At 39.6% G+C, this 19,213-nt stretch overlaps 1 protein-coding gene and 1 non-coding gene across 2 annotated transcripts in view; both read left to right on the top strand.

Annotated features, from left to right (window-relative positions):
- Positions 1–2,213: 2,213 nt before the first annotated feature.
- On the top strand, positions 2,214–2,286 carry trnaf-gaa (transfer RNA phenylalanine (anticodon GAA)). The gene has a single exon. It is a non-coding gene; the product is annotated as a tRNA-Phe (tRNA).
- A 6,315-nt stretch (positions 2,287–8,601) lies between these two features.
- LOC144994316 (zinc finger protein 827-like) overlaps positions 8,602–19,213 on the top strand; it is a 71,000-nt gene continuing 60,388 nt past the window's right edge. Inside the window, exon 1 of the mRNA XM_078951780.1 lies at positions 8,602–9,003. Within this exon, the coding sequence (XP_078807906.1) occupies positions 8,961–9,003 (43 nt within the window). The 5' untranslated portion in view covers positions 8,602–8,960. The remainder of the gene's footprint in view (positions 9,004–19,213) is intronic.

Consider the following 19,213-nt stretch of genomic DNA (forward strand, 5'->3'; position numbering starts at 1 on the left):
TATAATGTGCACTTCACTGGACCTTGGTGCCCAAGATTAATTGCTAAAACACAAACCCGTATTATGACCCATCCCTCACCATGCTTTATAACTGGTATGCAGTGTTTTTTGCATTTAGGGCAGAGGTGGGCACTGAGGGCCGCATTCCTGCATGTTTTCCAGCATACCCTGCTCTGGCATGTTCTAATTGGCTGGACACACCTGAACCAGGTAATCAGCCATGAGTAGGGCAAGATTATTGGCTGGACACACCTGAACCAGGTAATCAGCCATGAGTAGGGCAAAACTATCTGGAAATCATGCAGACACACCGGCCCTCGAGGCCTGGAATTGCCCACCCCTGATTTAGGGTATTTGATTTTCATTTGACATAAGCTGGTTACCTTTGTGTGTTGTGACTTTATTTTTAAATGTATTTGTCCAAAAGAAGTTATTTTAGAAGTCATTAGCTTAATTCACATGCATATTTGGAGACTTTTGGTCTTGGTGCTGCATTTAAAAAAAAATGCTAAATAAGCTACGTTTTTTTCAGTCTTTCAGACTTTTAGCATGGAACTGAGGTCAAAGCCGAACTTATTGGCCTTGGATTTCTCCCAATTTATATGAGGACTGCAGTAGTCTGAACGAGGTAAACTTGCTGAGATGTTCATTCCTAGGAAGACTAGCATCTGTCTTACTATGAATTTCATATTGTTTGTAATAATCTCTTGTGCTGCTCAAAGATGGACTCCAAAGTTTTTTTTTCAAAATGAACCTAAATGTGGTGTTTCTCACAAAAATTGTTTTGACGTAAATCATCTTCTTTGCTTAAATATGCTTCCAGTACTTCAATTTTGTGAAGTGTGGTTACACTTGCTGATGATAGATTTGGCAAACAGTAATTGGGTACTAGTTGTGTTAATTTCTATAAAAGAATTGGACGTGTAAACAGTTTTCTTGACACTTTTAAATTTGAGTTGAAAGAAATTTGAGAAATCATGTGACAATACCCTAATTAGCCATATGAGGGACACTTTGCTGGTGGATTAGACCCATACTTGGCTTCCGAAGAACTATTTTATAGCTGAGGTTGTTGGAAACCAACTTTCAAGATTGTGTTCAATATGGACATGACATCATTGTGCAACATCAGAACGTTTATCAGCCAACAATGCTGTGAGGTAAATTTCCTTATAGAGAATATGTGAACAAGGCCCAGTCATTAACCATGCTGAATGAGGTTGCTGTATATACTTAAAGAATATATTGTTGTATCCCATACTATGATCATTATTTATAAATGGCATTCATCCATTTTCTTCTCCTCATCTGGGGTAAGGTCATGGGGGCAGATGCTCAGACATTTCTCTGCCAAGCCACTTCCTTTAACGGAGTCCTGATGCATTCCCAGGCCAGCCAAGAGATGTAGTCTCACCAGCGTGTCCGGGTTTTTCCCCAGGATCTCTGCAGGTGAGAAATGCCCCAAACACTTCCCCAGGGCAGTGTCCAGGAGGCATCTGAACCAGATGCCCCAACTGCCTCAGCTGTCTCCTCTCGATTGGTAGGAGCAGCAGCTCAGCTGAGCTTCCTCTGGGTGACAAAGTTGCTCACCTTTTCTCTAGCACCCAGATAGATAGATAGATAGATAGATAGATAGATAGATAGATAGATAGATAGATAGATAGATAGATAGATAGATAGATAGATAGATAGATAGATAGATAGATAGATAGATAGATAGATAGATAGATAGATAGATAGATAGATAGATAGATAGATAGATAGATAGATAGATAGATAGATAGATAGATAGATAGATAGATAGATAGATGGAGGAAACTTTGGGCCACATGTATACCCGGGACCCTGTTTTTCAAAAATGACCCAGAGCTTACGAATGTAGTGTTGTAACAAAGGTTGACAGGTAAATTGAGGGATGGACTTTTTGGTTCAACTCCCTTTACACTACGGTGGACTGGTACAGTGACCGCAGAAAAGTGAACACCTTGCCAATCCAGTTATTGATCTCCCACTGTGATCTTTCCTCACTCATGAATGAGTCCCCAAGATACTTAACTCTTCCAGTAACTGAGACAGTAGCTTTTCACATCCACATGACATGCATATTCCAAAGAAAGAACATACAGTGGTCACTCGTTCATCGCGGGAGTGACATTCTTAAAAAAGAAACACAAAAGGGCAAATCCGCAAAGCAGGTCAATGAACTGCAACCAGCCGAAATAGCTCAGTTGGGAGAGCGTCAGACTGAAGATCTGAAGGTCCCTGGTTCGATCCCGGGTTTCGGCAGCATGGGGATGTACATTTTCAACCATTTTTGGGCTGCAAATTAGCAGGTTGTGGCAGTTTAGCTAAGGCAGTAAAGCAGGTCGTCAAACAACCAAAGGGTTCCTTCCAATACAGGTCGATTCCTGCTCTCCCCAGTCAGCTGTCACCCCCTCGAATGCGGCAGCTCACTGCTCCCCCCAGGGGATGGGTCAAAATGCGGACAAGAATTTCCCCATTGTGGGGTAAAATAAACTATCACTAGATGTTTTAAGGCTGTAAAATCCATCACTACACAATACACTTTTTTCTCAGACAGACATGAATAATTTTTCACTTTTCTCTCTTCTTTAAAGTGTCACATTTCAATAGTAAATAAGTCCAGTATTAGAATGAAAAAAAGATCTGCTTGCAATCTACGATTTGTATAGATTTGGAAAGCTGTCTGCATTCTCTGCAGGAGACACTGCACCGAGTAGATTGATTGACAATGGTCTACAGCCAATCGGGATGCAAATCACCATTTTTTACATTTGTTTTCATCCTTTGTAGCAGCAGAAAAATACCAATTTCCAAACATTTTAAACCAGCATCCATTTATGACATGACACAACCTTCACTTTTGACAAGTCATTGAAGCTAGAAAAATGTCTGCTGTCTTTTAACTATATGCTTAGTTAAAAATAAAAAGTAAATCTGCAGTTAAAGGCATGAAGGTTGTTAGCTTACGGTGGAACATTAGTCCACTGGAAGCTGGCATCAGAAGCTTGGGACACTGGCCATAAATGGACAGACATCTCCGGCAACAGCCCAGAGGTAGGCTTTGGCATTTTAAATATGCTTAATTGGAATCAAAGTGTGTGCCAAAATGTGGCAGAAAATCAAACCTCTCATGAGCACCACCATTTAAGATATTTCTCTGCATGCTTTGGGTGTAACAGGAGGTTATCTGACGTATAGTTGTCTTTTTCCTATCACAAACCAATCTACAAACTCTGCTGGGGCACAAACATAGTATTTTTATCCATTCTTCTCATTGTTTATCCTTCCTTTTCTCAGATCATTCTCTGTAAACTCTAGAAATGGTTGTAGATAAAAATCCAAGTAGATCACATTTTTGAGAAAAACTCAGACCAACCAGTTTGGGAAAAATATAAATAAATACATTTAAATTCCCCTTTTTCCCATTCAGATGTGTGGTTTGAACCTATTTAAAATTAAACATTTCTTTGCGGCGTACATACATCATCCAACAGATGATGTATAATAAAAAATCCAGTGTAAACAACCCTATCATACACAACTCTGAAAGTTCAACAGACCCAATCACACAAATGTATTTAAAGGGTTCATGGTAGTGCATGACAGTTGGCATGGCTGTGGAAAAAAAAAAGCATGTGCCAAGTAGAGCTGCCAGTGCTCAGCATGGCCGGTTTTAATATTTTAATATGCTACATTACAACATTATGGGCTTGATAGCCTTTCTGGGGTCCAGACAATTGTCTGCAAATGAACAAGATTACATGACAAGCCCTGAATGACAGAGCTTCCCACTGTTGCCTGCCCCAGCCAGTTATCTGATGGTAGCCTAGCAACAGATCCGTGACCTGGCTTTGACCTGCACCCGATAAGGTCAACACCTGAAGGCTCCCTCATTGGAGGATAAGCTGAGCGAGAGGCGGAGCCTGGAGATGTGGGGAGACAAAAGACTCACACAGGGACGGCAGCCTTTTCTGCATAGGGTTGCTTGCAAAACTGCTTGAAGTAAAGCAGATTTTGTCACAGGCATTTGCTTTTATGCTTCAAATGAAAGACGGTTGGCGTGAAGAAACGACAGAAAACATAAATTATCCAGAAAAAAATGCCACCCCCCTCTAGATATGCCTTTTCATAATCTGAGCCTTTGTGGAGAGAAATAAAAGCAGCACATCATGCAGGACAGGCTAAAAGTAAAAAGTAATCAAATAGAGTAGCCATTGCTTTGGATTTTTCTCTTTTGTGTCGTGTGTGTGCCCGCATACAAAACCAACTTAAAATAGAGACAGAGATATGAAAGTTTATTCAAATTGGATTAGAGGCAACATTACATTAAGTCGCTGTAAAAAACAGTGAGCCAAAGTTGTTACCAACTTAAAAGCCCACTTGAATCCAGCTGCAGAGATCTTTAAACAAAAACGCGTAAAGAAGCATCTAACTTCTGGTGGAAGGTAATGATGAATGAAAAAAAAGGATCTTAAGAAAATGCATAGAAAAGCACTGCAGTGACATGTTAAATCAACATATGTGTTTTTAGTAAAATTTCAAATTCACAACGAAAAAAAAGGAAGGCAGAGCAGAATGGTGGACGCAAAGAATCACACTCCTGTAGTAATTGTTTTTGCTCATCTTGCAATAAAAAGTGATTTAGAAGCAGGTAGCAGATAATATCTTTGTGCTTGGAAACGTTTCCTTTAAACCTGAACTGCAAAGTAATCCCACATGCAAACCGCTTGAATTGACAGGGAAAATTATTTTTAAAAGCACAAAGATTGTGTTTCTGATCAGCTTTAAAGTTCCAATTGCTTATGTTTTTTTAAGTATGTTTTCACCGTAGGACTACATTTCAATTGCTAACACCTCGTTATTTTTCACAGTAAGACAGTCTGCAGAATGATCATTCAGCCCTTTTAAGTTTAGCACCAAAATAACTTTTGTCTCTGAGTCAAAGGACCTTCATTTCCCTTCTGAGTCATTTTGCAAGACCTCTGCCCCAGTTCACCCTGGGCAACTTAGGCTCCTCCTTTGGGAGTGAGAGTGTGCGTTCACGATTGTGTGTTTGTACTGTCTCCTTACTGTGGGGAAACTGTTAAAGGTCAAAGGGCAGGAAGTTGGCCACCTGCCTCTGTCATACTGGTAGAAACAGTTGAGCAGAGACAGTTCGTGGTAGCAGGAGACATGACACAGACCAAGAACGCACACTGATGTATGTGTGTATTCCTTTGCCTGACAGTTCAATAAACAAGCTCAGATGGACTGTAACAACAAACAGACTCAAAATACATCATTGTCTTTAGACATCATGTCCCCTAAAATACGCTATGCTTTTTTCTAACCTTTTGTCAATGAAAAGGTATTTATCTAGCAAACGTTCATTTATCTGATCTCTTGGCAGGATGCTTGCTAAAAGTTAACAGCAATATGCTTTTGAGTTCCTTGAAGGGGCTGCAGAAATACCTCCATACAAGGATCCCTCAATTGGTATTTGCTAGAGGCGACAACCTTGCTTGCACCCAGCATAAATGTGCCAACCAAGGACAGGAGCGAGGAAGGCCAGAGGGCAAAAAGGGAGTGAACCACCTGCTTCTGTCAGACTGTCAGGATGAAGGCGGCTGAGTGCAAATAGGGTGAGGTGTGTACTGTATGTGTGAGCGTTGGGTTGTGGACATTGTGTAGGAGTGGGACAGTTGGCACGGAGGACAGCACTGGCACAGGCCACCCCAGGATTTATCACTCAGCGACAGTCACGGCTGGGCAGTGGACAGATGTTTCTGTTTACCCGAGGGCAACATCTGACTGGTCGAGCTTAACGTTACCACAACCAGCCAGTGGACCACACAGGACAAGGCAATCAAGGATGAGAGGAGAAAACTAGAAGAAGCACGCTTCAGGAGACTCATCAGCAAGCTTACTTATTTCTTTAATTCTAATAAAGCAACCTCGTGTACCGTGCATACAAACCTACTCGATGTAAATCCATATGCAGCAAAAATGCATTCTTGCTCAAGCAGCTCACATTTAGACATGTCAATGCAGCTATCTTTCCTGGTGCACTGCGAAATAACCTTTAGGTTCAACCTTGAGTGAGGTCATGTCACTGTTGCCATGGCTACTATCAGCCGACTGCCCTGTTGCTAGCATTACCTCACCTGCCTGGCATTGTCAGGGTCAGAGAACAGGCTGTGACCTCCCAAAGGTGACCAAACTCACAAAGGAACAAAAAACACCACCAGGATAAACAACACCAACCTTCTATAGCTTATTTGGCATTACTGTAAATATTTTGTGTAGACAGTTGTGTGAAGAGTTTCTCAGCCTGATGAATTGTGTTTAATCAAAAACACAGTATGCCGTTGTTGACTAATTGTTATATGTGGTAATATTAGGCCAACTATGTTCAAAGTATGAGATCTTAGAGAAAAGGGTAAATTTCAAATGTGTAACAAATGTATGTATCTGTGATATACATGCAAGCATTTGGAGCAATTCAAATATAGAGTGTTTCATGAAAAGTGTGTCATTAAACTGTGTATACCAAACTTGAGAACTGTTTTTCTCAAGGTAGCTGAAGAATCCTATAAAAACCATGCAGCAAGTGTTAGTCAAACCAACCCCTGAAGAAAAAGTTATCTTAAACATTTTGATTTTTTTTTTAATTTCTCACAACAGCTCATGCTCTTTCTGGTCAGACCATCTGCCAACAGGCAGTCCATGGCAGGTGCAGGTGAGAAACACAGCTGTTTGCACAACCGCAATGACAAAAGCCAACTAAAACAGCAACATAAATCATTGTAATATTCAGTATCACAGCCAAACATTACTCTCTCCACTACTGAAAAGCCTGTTAGGGATGTCTTAGTTATTTCATGCAGGAGATGCAATAATAAATCGCTCTTTGCTATTTGTGGAACATGTTTGTCCACTCTTCTCCTGATAGGCCCCATTTAATCATGTTGTTCTGTTTCCTAATTAGCAGAAATGCAAAGTGTCTTTGTCACCTGTGGACAGCCAAGAGGGCTAATTTGGGCTTTTCACTAATTGCCACGGTAACGAGCCTCCTGCGCCTCCACTGGGGGTGGGTGGAAGGCATGGCAGGAGGAGGACTCGAGCATGAAAGGATAGAGGGATGAAGACACAGCTCTCCTCACACACGGCCGAGGTGTGAAAGAACGCGGCAGGCCAACAGAACGCAGCCTGGAGGAGTCCAACAGCAGGGAGTGGGGGACAGCCTGGGCTGTGAAAAAGCCCCAACACCCAGATCAGGGGGAGGAGGACTCGGCTCTGGCCAGTTTCACTCTTGCAAAATTTACATGGAAATGGCTAAATTAGTTTAGAGGATTTTTTTGGAAAGATTTCTAACACTGACACCTATTTTTTGTTACCTACTTTTATATTTTTTCCTTCAGGGAATTTAAAACGTCCCGTTCTATTCCATTACTTCCACAAACTTGATACTTTAATAGGAAAAAAGTCCTTTGATTGACAATTAAAATGACTCAGTAGATAGTTTCCAACAAAATGAGGTGTATGAAACCTGTGTGTGTCCCATGTGACTATAGGGAGGTACACTTGAGTAAAACCACATCCTAGAAAGTCAGTGATAATTGTCTCTGGGAAGAAGTAGTGTTATTGCTTTTCCTTTTTTTATGTTACATGTTTTATGTGATTTTCTTAATTAAAACCAAATATATCTTTGAAGATCTACCAGGGGAGTAGTGCAAATAATAAACCGAAATCCCACGTGTGTTGGTTGCACAATGAATGCAGACATACAACAATGGTGTTAAAATTGCCTAATGATCATCTTCAGTGCTTATGAGCAAAATTGCTTAATTTGCTTCAGTTATGCATCAGACTAGTTCACAGTAGACAGCACACGTGATGGGAACAAAAAAACATTTAGTTATCATTACAATACAATGTTTGGAAACACGGAATTTTGCAAAGACGTGACCATACAGTGCGGTGGAATCTTCAAATGTTCCGTTTGCATTATTTTTATTTGTAAGAACAGCAGTGGGGGGAACTTTATGAAACTGAAATCTGAATGGATTTGCCATTAATTCTCGTTTACTTGTACTCATGTTTACTTAACACTTGATTATCCTGCGAGAAATACAAGGAATCTGGAAAACTTTGTCTGATAGGTATCTATCTCTGAGTAACACAGATATACAGGTTGAATTTTTAGCTAAAGATGTCCTGGATCGATTCTAGGTCAGTGAATCAGATCGTTCGAAATACATCAATAACAACTATGAATCATGTGTGTGTGTGTGTGTATATATATATATATATATATATATATATATATATATATATATATATATATATATATATATATATATATATATATATATATATATATATATATATATATATATATACATACATATATATATACAGTGTATATATATATATGTTCTGTTCTGTTGTTGCTGCTTAACATCCTTTGATATGTTTTCTTTTTAGCGATATACCCCGAAAGCTTGGGGGCACCTTGTCCGTGCGCTGTTCTCGGGGGTGAGCTCCTTTAGTGTATGTGCGTGCACGCCACAGTGTGTGCGAATGTGTTTGTGTGCGTGTGTAAGGGAGAGCGTTAGCGGGCTACTGTGTGTCTGTGTGAGCGCGCGCGCGCGCTTGCGGCTGTGCGCGCGCGCGTCTGCTCTGCTGTTGCTGCCCTTTGATCCCTGCATTAGTGTTAGTTAGGGGCTCGGAGACACACTTGCACCGAGAGCAGCCATAGTCAAGACACGGCAACAACAACAGCGGCACCTCCTCCGCCCGTGTTCCCATTCCCCAACAATACACTTAAAAAACCGAGCAAAGCCAGGTGCACGACCAAGTCCCTGCCATCACTGGCGCCTCCAGTCTCAATGGGAAAAACCTTTTTTCTTCTAATCCCCAAACAAGGACGAGAATGTGATTAAATACGGAGGAAAATGCCAAGGAGGAAGCAGGAGCAGCCCAAGCGCCTGCCTTCACGTAAGTCGTTGACTCGATTCGTTCAATTTTAAGGGCTCTCCGTGTGTTTTGCGCAGTAGTTTAGGGTTATAGAGGTGAAACAGACAAAAGACTCGGCGTAGGTTATTTCTCCCTTTTTAGGTCCGAGCGAGGCAGCCATGTTGTTGGCGATGGGTTAACATTAGCAAAGGCTGCGAGGAGATAAACGATACGTGGCTTTAATAAGAGTATAATCGATAAAGGTCCGGTTCTGTAAAAGGTTGCGGTCAGTTGGCGTATGTGTCGGCTGTGTGTGTGCGGTTAATGGACGAGCGTTTTCGGTTTATGTGCTCGCCTCCGCTTGGTCGCTTTTCGGGTAGAAAGGGGAGGATCTGGGAGTCTGGCCGCAATAAAACGAAGGGTCAGGCGGATCAGACGAGCCAGACTCAGGCTACCCATACCCCAGTGCTCCGAGTTAGCTATGGCGCTATGTAGCAACCCCGGGCAAACTTCATTTCCTCGGCTATAAAACGTCCAACTTTTGCCTCAGTTTTTGAGCTCAAAGTCGCTGAAATTGGTGCGCGCTTGTTTTGTCGTCGACTTTTGAAAAAGTGTGGCGATATTTCTGCCCCCCTCCTCCTCCGTTTTCGTGTCAATATGTTTTTTTTTTCTACCCCTCCCAGTCTACACGAAGGCTATGTCAGAGCCATGGTCGGTCACCTGAAGTTCAGGGTTTTTCCCCCCTTCTCTTTGCAGCCATTCATTGCAGACAGACTACGATCAATAACGCGGTTGGAAAAAGGAAACGACTTGAAGCTCCTCCACCACGCCACTCTCAGTCACGCAGTGCCGCATCACACATCTATTTTACTTCGCGAGCAGTTTAATTTAAGGGGAAGTTGCCTTTAGTTTTCTGCATTTGACCCTAGATATCCTCGATATTGAGCCTTAATGGGGGCCAGATAAAGCTGCAGTGGCACACTACGTCCACTGGAGGATTCCTTACAATGATTATTAGTGACAAATATCTTATCTTAATAATGTTTCCTCTAAATTCTTAGAAAAAAGCTCTGTTAGTTACAGTGCTATGTAAATGTAATGAAGGATTTTACTGCTCAGTGACTGAATCCATCAAGGTTTGGTGCATCTCCTCATGTCATGATGGTGCAGCCGGAGGTCAGCATCACTACTAATTTTGACATTTTCTGCTGGTTCTCTGGATGAACTTGAGGTAAACTTGTTGGTTTAAAAAAGTAGTGGTTAATAACAGAGGTACACACAGTGGTAGTTAGTGTTTCTCTGTATGTGTGTGATTGGCAGTGGGTCATCTGTGCTGCATAAGAAGTAGAGAAACTGAGTGGATGAGCAAGGTTTGATTTATGGTAATAATAACCCATTGAAGTTATTTATTTATTTTTTTTAATTGGGGCAATGCATCCATGCTCTTTTCATGGTGCTCATAACAAAAAAAAGCTATTTTGTGTTGCAATCCCATCGCCTTTTTCCACACCTGCTTAATCCCTTTTAGGTTATGTGTGGTTGCTGGAGCCTATCCCAGTTATCGTTGGGCAAAGTGAGGGTGCAACCTGGAGTCACCAGTCTGTTGCAAGGCATCCTTCAAGGAAATGATAAAATAAAGTGCTGATATATTTGCTCCCAATATCCCAACTTTTAAACTTGAGTTGCAAATATTTTTACAATTTTATTTTACAATGTGTGGCTCTCTGATTACAGAAAGCCAAAAACTTCAAACTGTGGCATTTTATTAGGTGTAAATGTGTTTTACATCACTTTTTGACATGATATGCACATGTGATTTTCTAACATTCTGGGATTTTTTCCCCCCATGAATGGATAAATTAATAATTATATATGTACTAAAGCTCCAAAGTGTATTACAATCATCAAAAAAAATCCATAAAATTTGAAAAAGCAAAAAAAAAAGAATACAAAGAAGCAAAAAGTTTTTAGATTAAATTAAAAAGACAAGTTTTTAGTGCATGATAAGTAATATTTTTTGTTATACTTAATGAAATATTTGCAGTGATTATTCACTAAATTATTGTATTTTAAATAAAAGTAATAATTTTAAAACTACTTTGCAATTAAGCTAGTATAAGGAGTCTGGTAAAAAAAAGCATTTTATGATCAAATTACACATTCTTAAAAAATGAAATGTTAGAGCCCACATTAAGATTTAATAAGGGTTTTAAATTTTTTTAACTAATCCAGCTGGTGTTTTAAATACCGTAAGTGCTTATGTCAGTCTTAATAAAAAAGAAAAACCCAAAAGGGCTAATCGATTATCTAGTTTAGGAATGACAATCCAAGACACAATTGAAACATGTCCTTTAACCTTTCGTTTTATCACTCTGTATAAAACATGTGTAAGAAGAACATTGTGTAAGAAGAACACAATCTCTTTAATAGGAGTGGCTATGCATGTGTGTGCATGGTTTAAAGCTCTTTTCTCTCTTTTATGAATTTAGGAGTTGTTTCCCCTCTCAGTTATCAAACTGTCACGGAATTTATGAATTTGTCAGAAGATTTCTTCACTTTGTTTTGGATCTTCTTACTCTAGGATGGAAGTGTCACCTCTTCCCAGCTTCTGTCAGTCTGTGTGTTTTCATTATGCAGCCAACAACACCCTGGTGGTGTGCCAGCCAGCATGCACAATATCAAGCTTCAAATCTCTTCATCTGTGGTGAAAAAGGGCAAGCTAATACACTGGCTTTAATGCTTGAGGTGTTTTATCTTAGCAAGGACCCAGATATATGGGTCTTGTTTCCTTGTGTGCACTTGGCTATTGTCTATAGCACAGGCTGTTTAAAAAGGGACTATTCTTTAAGTGTGTAAGCATGGCACGCACATGTCACAGTGAATACACAGCCCCCTGTGTGTGTGCATGTCAGTGTTTGTGTGTCTGAGGGTACATAATCTGGCTATGGAGGTCACACTACAGTATGGCGCCTTCATTCTGACAAGCAAACATGACCTTTGGTGCCACAATGAAAACTGCCATTCTTTTTGACCTTGCACCGCACTATTGTTGAAGTAATTTTGATGCCGTATTACTTACTTTTAAAAGCTAGGCATTGTTGAAGTGCTTATTTTCTCTTTCTTGTCTTTTTAGATTTTGTGACGAAAAGTTGAGTCTGTGAGGAAGTCCTAGTGCTCTTTGTTATAGTCCAAGCAAGAAGGTACAAGTGGTTGTGGTTTATATTAATCAGTGAGTTCTCCCTAACACCTCATAGTGTCAGGATTATCTGTTGAAGGAGCACAAAGTTTGAGGAGCACTCATATTCTTTGCTCTCTTCTCTTGATTATATATACTTACAATGAAGAGATGCCAACATTTGTGGACCTAATTTCTTTCCTTTTTTTTTGTCAGTCAATAACCGACTAACTGGACAGCTCCCCGTCTTACTGTAATAGTGGGTCGCTGGCTACCATCCACTTGCTATGATTATAATGACCTTGGTAGGACTGGGGCTTAAAAACATTGGATTACGGGGAAATGAAAATGATAGGAGGTTTCCATTTCACTCTTGGCATAAAGTCTTTAGGTACTTCTGCCAAGAACCCCCCCCCCCACACACACACACAAACACACATACCCCATACCCCTCTACTCTAAAACACAACTGTCATGCTTCTCATATCCCCCCGAAGCTTGATGAGGGGTAAGGGTTACTGGTAGTGTTGGGTGAACAGATAAACAAACGCTACCAGGGCTCCAGACTAACTTTTTTCACTAGGAGCACTGTGGCCCCCAACTGAAAATTTTAGGGGCACAACCAGAAAATCTAGAGGCGCATACCGTAAATCAACATTCTAACCAGATCTACTAATTTCCACTGTATTACGAATAAATACTTTAATAATAGATGCAGAAATTACAATGTGCTGTTTGAAATTCAGTGTCACATTTTATTCTGCACTTTTGAAGATGCAACAACAAGGTAAACTGACAGCACCATTGCTGTCATGACAGTACAAATAGTAAACAAAATACCATACATTCAGAATAAAAAAAAGTGCTTAGTAACAAAGTGATTACCGTAGTAACCTTTCGATCATTTCACAGTTACAAACAATACTTAAATGTATGTAAACATTAGGGGATGGAAATTCATGTTGGCGACACCAAATAGGTGCAGCCAAGATGGACAATAAGCGTGTTTGAGATCACCCAGATGGACGCAACGCTTCACAGATCACTTGGTGTGAGACATATTTTAGTTTTTGCTCCAACATCACCTGTCAATCAAAACAAAAATATCACCAGAAAGGGGCGGAAGCAAGACCCCAACCTGAGCGAACGCAGCTGGAAATTTAGTACTGAACTGACTGAAAGCTGCCCTACAGACTACAAAACAATGCATTATGGGACATGTGTCCTGATGGTTTTTTTGTAGTTCACTGATCAATTATAACAATTTAAAATACCAGCTGATTAAAAAAAGGCTACATCCATTACAAAACATTAAAATAATTATAAAAGATGTAATATCACAGATCATACTTAGGGGGAGAGGCATATTAAAACTAAATTGAATGTTAAGGACAACTCCTAATTCCTGTTCTCATTAAGTCTCGCTTTAGCTTCGCCTTCTGCGTGCGTGTGCGCTCGCGTCTCATTGATGATTTCATTGCTCATTTCATTGAGCATTGACTTGCCCCTTCCACGTTTAATGTATAAAAAATACGGAGGGTGGGGGAGACAAATTTACTGGGAGCACATGTGCGACTGGATGTAAAATTCAGTCGCACACTCTCAAATTTTGGTCGCAAAATGCTACCAATTGGTCGCAGTCTGGAGCCCTGGCTACACAAGCTGGAGGTCGGGAGTAAATCGTAGCACAAGGAAAATGTATTTTACATCTTGAATTAGGGTTGGGCGATGTCCCCTAAATTGGCCGTTGACGATGTTTGCTGTCAACCATCGGGATGGACGATGACATCGTCGGGGGGGGGGGGTATTTTTACATTTTTCGTCCTTATATAACTGCTATTCGTTTTTTTGCTTTTTTCATTTTATTTTCCAACTAATGACTAATCCGCGATGATCCAGTATAAACTGAGGGAAGTGACTTTAACAAAAAAAGTAACAAACAAAATAGAAAAGAAGTAGTCCGCTCCCGCACTTCACTAGTGAAGTGGACCGGCGGAGCGCGGATTTACAGCTTTGTGTTTGAGGGGAAGGGGGGGGGGGGTGCTTTGTTACATGAGCGGTATGTGTGGGAGATTTAAGACTGCGATCCGTCCCGCAGCTCTAGGGGTACAAGCAACCGAACTCAGAACCGGGTCTAAAAGTGTGTGTCTGAGCACAGCTCGGATCGTCAGCACACACAGCGGTTTGAGCTTCAACGCAGAAATGTCGCTCAGTCCTTAGAAAACATTCAAACAATCACGCGGATTTGTGTTTCCAGTCGTGTCCCGACTAAATAAAGGCTGATGTTATTCTTACATGTTTACGTGCAGCCAGCAAGCAGCGCCACCCAAAGCTAATGTTGTTAGCCCGTGTTAGCATACTGCTAATCCTGGCTACGTTCAGAAAAAGCACTGACCACACGGATTAAAATTCAAATGATGAGCGAACAGGTGTTTCATAATAACCGTAACATTATTAAAAGCACGTTTAGAAGATCGTCTCGTATATTACCGAGCTGACATGTCAATGTATATAGCCGCTCGGCGCTGTTTAACATTGTTTTGTATTGAATTGTTACATACAATAAAGTTTGGGGAAAAAAAAGCCGCTCAGCGGAGTTTATATCCTTCCGTTTTTCAAACCCTACTGCGCATGTGCGAATGATTTATTCCGACGGAAAGTGTGACCTTAGTGAACGTTTGTATATTCTGAAAACATTTTTCTGGGCCCATCTACACGGTTGGATTCTAATCCGACCATTGATTCCATCAAGATATTTTGCACATGTAACCGCGGCTTATGGTGTCGACGCGCAACGTGGCGGGGGCGTGGCATCACGATGGTGGTCTCTCCATCGGGATGTCAGTCACCCATCACGATGGACGATGATATCGTCCATCGGCACAACCCTATCTTGAATGTTATCTTACCACAAGAACAATCAGATACATCTAACAGACACAATCTAGTAACTGGCATTTGTGTTTCACTTTAAATGAGTGAATGGTTCGTTAGACTGGTTTTTATGGGAGTTGTTACACCAAAGTAGTATAGCTTAAAGACAAGGATCCATATTTAGACACAAATTTTACCTTTATGTGCTATTTTAAAGTGTGAAGCATATAGACTGGAGTGGTATGTAAAATAATTTTAGGCTTTGGCAATGTCCGAATTCCCTCCCTGCTCCCTATCCACTAAACAACGATATAGTGCAGGGCTGTCTTGTGTGTTGGATTTTAACTGCAGGGCAGTAAAAACCTAATAAGTATGAACATTTTACTATTTATCAATCCTATGTGTTCTGATAAAGAAAAAGTGGATGTTTTATAATATATTATATATATATATATATTATTTATTATATATTATAAGTTTAAATCGAAACACACACTTTTCACATGAAAATTTTTCTCAAACGCAATGCATTGTGGTCTATATTTCCCTGTCTAGTGAGCATTGATGCACATTGGTTTTTCGCAGAAACTTCTAGGTAATTTCTGGGGCATTGGATTTTGGAATTGTAAATTCAGTCAGCTGTTCAAAATGGGGAACGGACTTTATAGTGCACAAAGTAGCGAGTAGTGAAAGTGTTTGGACACAACCTTTGTCTAACATTGGAAACCTTCATAAAAATTACTTACCATCTTCACCTTACTGTTAAAATATTTTTGAAAATTATTTTGGAACTCATTTGTCACTAACATTTTAAGCTTTTTAAGTTTGTGTGGGGCTGCACGGTGGTGCAGTGGTTAGCGCTCTTGCCTCACAGCAAGAAGACTCCCGGTTTAAGTCCCGGCTGGGGGACCTGAAACAGAACATCAATGGGGGACCTTTCTGTGTGGAGTTTGCATGTTCTCCCCGTGCATATGTGGGTTTTCTCCGGGGTCTCCGGCTTCCTCCCACCATCCAAAAACATACTTCATAGTTAATTGGTCACTCCAAATTGTCCATAGGTGTGAATGTGAGTGTGCCTGGGTGTGTGATATGTGTGACCGTGCAAAAGACTGGCAACCTGTCCAGGGTGGTCCCTGCCTTTGCCCATAAGGGGCCAGGATAGGCTCCGGCAGCCCCGTTACCCCAAACCGGAAGAAGATGAATGAATGAATGATAAGTTTGTGTGTTTAACATAACCAAAATAAATGTCTCTCTCTCTAACTTCTTTATTATTTTGTTATGTATATTAACCACTATGAATATGTAGTGGTTAATTGTATGTTTGAATAACATCAAGGAGTTGCAGTCTTATTAATAGAAAAGCACACTTTAACCCTTGATGGTAAATATTCTTTGGTCAATCTTCTAAGTGGGATTCATTTTTAGTCTGTGCTTAAATTAAAAAAAACAACAACTTAGGTCTTTGTTTAACTTTTGCATCAATGTTCACCAAACTAGCTCAAAGAATATGTACTAATTTGTCAAATGTAACCCTTGACACCTGAATTTATTTTCAGCTATAAAAAAAATCCATAATGTTTTTGCTTTCATGTAGATGTTGAAGTTGGAAAATTTTGGAGCTGAAGTGGTTTGATGTATATTTGTATAAATATATGTCAAGAGATAAAAAAAATAAGCAAAAACAAATCAAACATTTGGGAGAGTGGTTGCAGGGGGCAACAACCTATAAAGCATGAGAGAAACACAAGATGTAGAGAACAGGGTAACAGTTGTGTCGTAAAAATGAACATTATAACGATTTAAGCCAATTTGTATTTTTGAATGATGATGTACTATATTAAACTTGGTATAGAAACTGGGAAGTTTAAAGTGTTTTCATTTCAGCCTTCCAGGTTCCTTATAGTTGAAGAAAATAATGGTTTTGCTGGAAAAATCTATTTTTTAAACAGTTTTTCAGAGCCGTAAATTGCAGTGGGATAAATGTTTTTACAATTTAGGTTTAAAAAAAATGTGACCAGGCCAATTTATTATTACTGTAAGACTGACTGTCTGAGAAAAAAGAAGCTCAAAGAGTTCATTGATAAGGCCCTCTCTACATCCAACCGGCCATTCTTTCCATTCTGTTTAGAGTTGTTATTGCTTTACAAAACCCAGTTTTTCACTGTATCTGTGTCAGAAAAAATGACTCAGCACTAACCACATTAAATTATAAAGAATAATAAAGTGCATACATTTTCATTATTCAATCAATCTTTCTTGATAAACAGTTTCACACAATCCTGTAATCGTTTACTGTAGCTGCCTTTTGCAGCAACTGTTGCTGACGTGTTTCAAATTTTACCCAAGAGCACTAGTAAATTGTAAATATTTTGATTTCTAAAGGTTATTTTGCAAAATATGGAACTTGAACGAGAGGTTTTTAGTTGATCAAGTAATGCAGCAGTCTAAAGGCAACGCCCTCTGGAGGCCAGAAAACGACACTTGTCCCATGGCAAGTCATGAAGGTTAAAATTCCCTTACTTGAAAAAAATATTGTTGAAATCACATTGAATGCTCTCATTTTAGAGCAGTCAGGGCAAGACTTTGTTAGATTACATTTTGTCTGAGACAAAAAAAAACACTTTAGAGAGAAAGTGGTTGTCGATTTCTGCGATTAAACTGGAGGATATGCCTGGAGTGAGTTGGCAGGTTATCACAATACACTTGTATTTGCTGGTAATAAGCTCAAATAAAGCCTATTTTACATATCTTGTCTGACAATTTTATCATCATAATGATATAATTTTTGGATTTTTACTATTGCAATGTACTAAAACCATGTAAACAAAGATGTAAAAACAGTCAGTTGGTGGGGTCTCCTTTCAAAATGAAGGAGTTGCTTACCTAAAAGAAGAGAAATCAGCTCCTGTAATTTTATGTAATTTAAAAAAAAAATGTATCTACGATCTTGGCTACAATGGTCCTGAAATTGGTGGTATGTGTTTAACAACTACAGTTAAGGAGTACCTCTTACATTTTATTTTAGAATGAACATTAAACTATTTAGACAAAAAAAAGCAATCATTTTTGTGAACTTTTATTTTGAGAACTGTCAGTAATGGAACTCTGGATGGACCATGGCTGTTTGAAGATATTGGAATAGTTCCACAGGTCTTGTAACTAGTTCAAAAGAACAAAAAACGTTTTTTCTTGTGTCTTTTTTACTTTTATTTTTGAGAGGAAGAACAAAAGCGCCGAAACAGCGTATCAGCTTTTGCCGTTCTCTGGCAGAAAGTGCACTGTATGCAGCCGTGTTGGAGCATTGTTTTTCTTTTTAGTCACGTCTTGTGACTGACAGCTATTAATAATGTGTCATCAAAATACAGGGACTGGTGTCTACAGTGCCTGTGTGCAGTTAAAATTACATTTTTGGGCCTCTAAAGTCAACAGACTTTCTTTTAGTAGGGAATGATTAAAGTCTGTTTAAAGTGACACCATTTCTGAGAATATTAGCTTACTGCAAACATAGCTTATATTTTGTTTACCCAATTATACGGTTTTTCTATCTTCTATTATATGCATTGTTGGTTGCAAAACTTTGATAAAAAAAGGGCATTTGCAAACTCAGTTAGGAACCTTATGGAATTGTCATAAAGTGCAGCAACAGCATAGAGCATAAACTATGCAAGGACAGATGCACTGATGGAATTGCTGCACGTCTGCCAGAAGCATTTAGTAGTTGTCAGGAGGCCTGTGGACAAGGCTAAGATTATTATAAAATTCTATACAACCGGCCTCGCTGTGATGAACTCGTCTGTGAAACGTAAGGATCAAGTTAAAGGGCTCCTTTTTTATTGGTTTTGATAATCATGGAAAGTTGTGGTAAATTAATTAGCATATATTTTGACCATTAACATTGAAAATTAATGACAGCTTTAAAATTAAATGTGCAACTTGTCATCAGATATGATGGTAAGGAGAAAAAAAACCCTTAATTGGCCTAAATTTAAGTTTGAACCTGGCAGCTTTATGTCTAAACAGAATTAATTCAAGAGATAATTAACGGCCATTGTAACTTCGGGATGTGCAAAGGAGCATGAAGCACCTGCATATCATCAAATTTATAGCATTAAGTATGGCTTCAGAGAAGTACTAGATGTTACTGTATGTAAGCAACATATCATTTCCATCCAGTTAAGTCTGCTTTTTACGCATTGATCTTAA

The sequence above is a fragment of the Oryzias latipes genome, chromosome 1 (genome assembly GCF_053564925.1).
Source record: "Oryzias latipes strain Hd-rR chromosome 1, Olatipes_Hd-rR_3.1".
Taxonomy (NCBI): Eukaryota; Metazoa; Chordata; class Actinopteri; order Beloniformes; family Adrianichthyidae; genus Oryzias; species Oryzias latipes.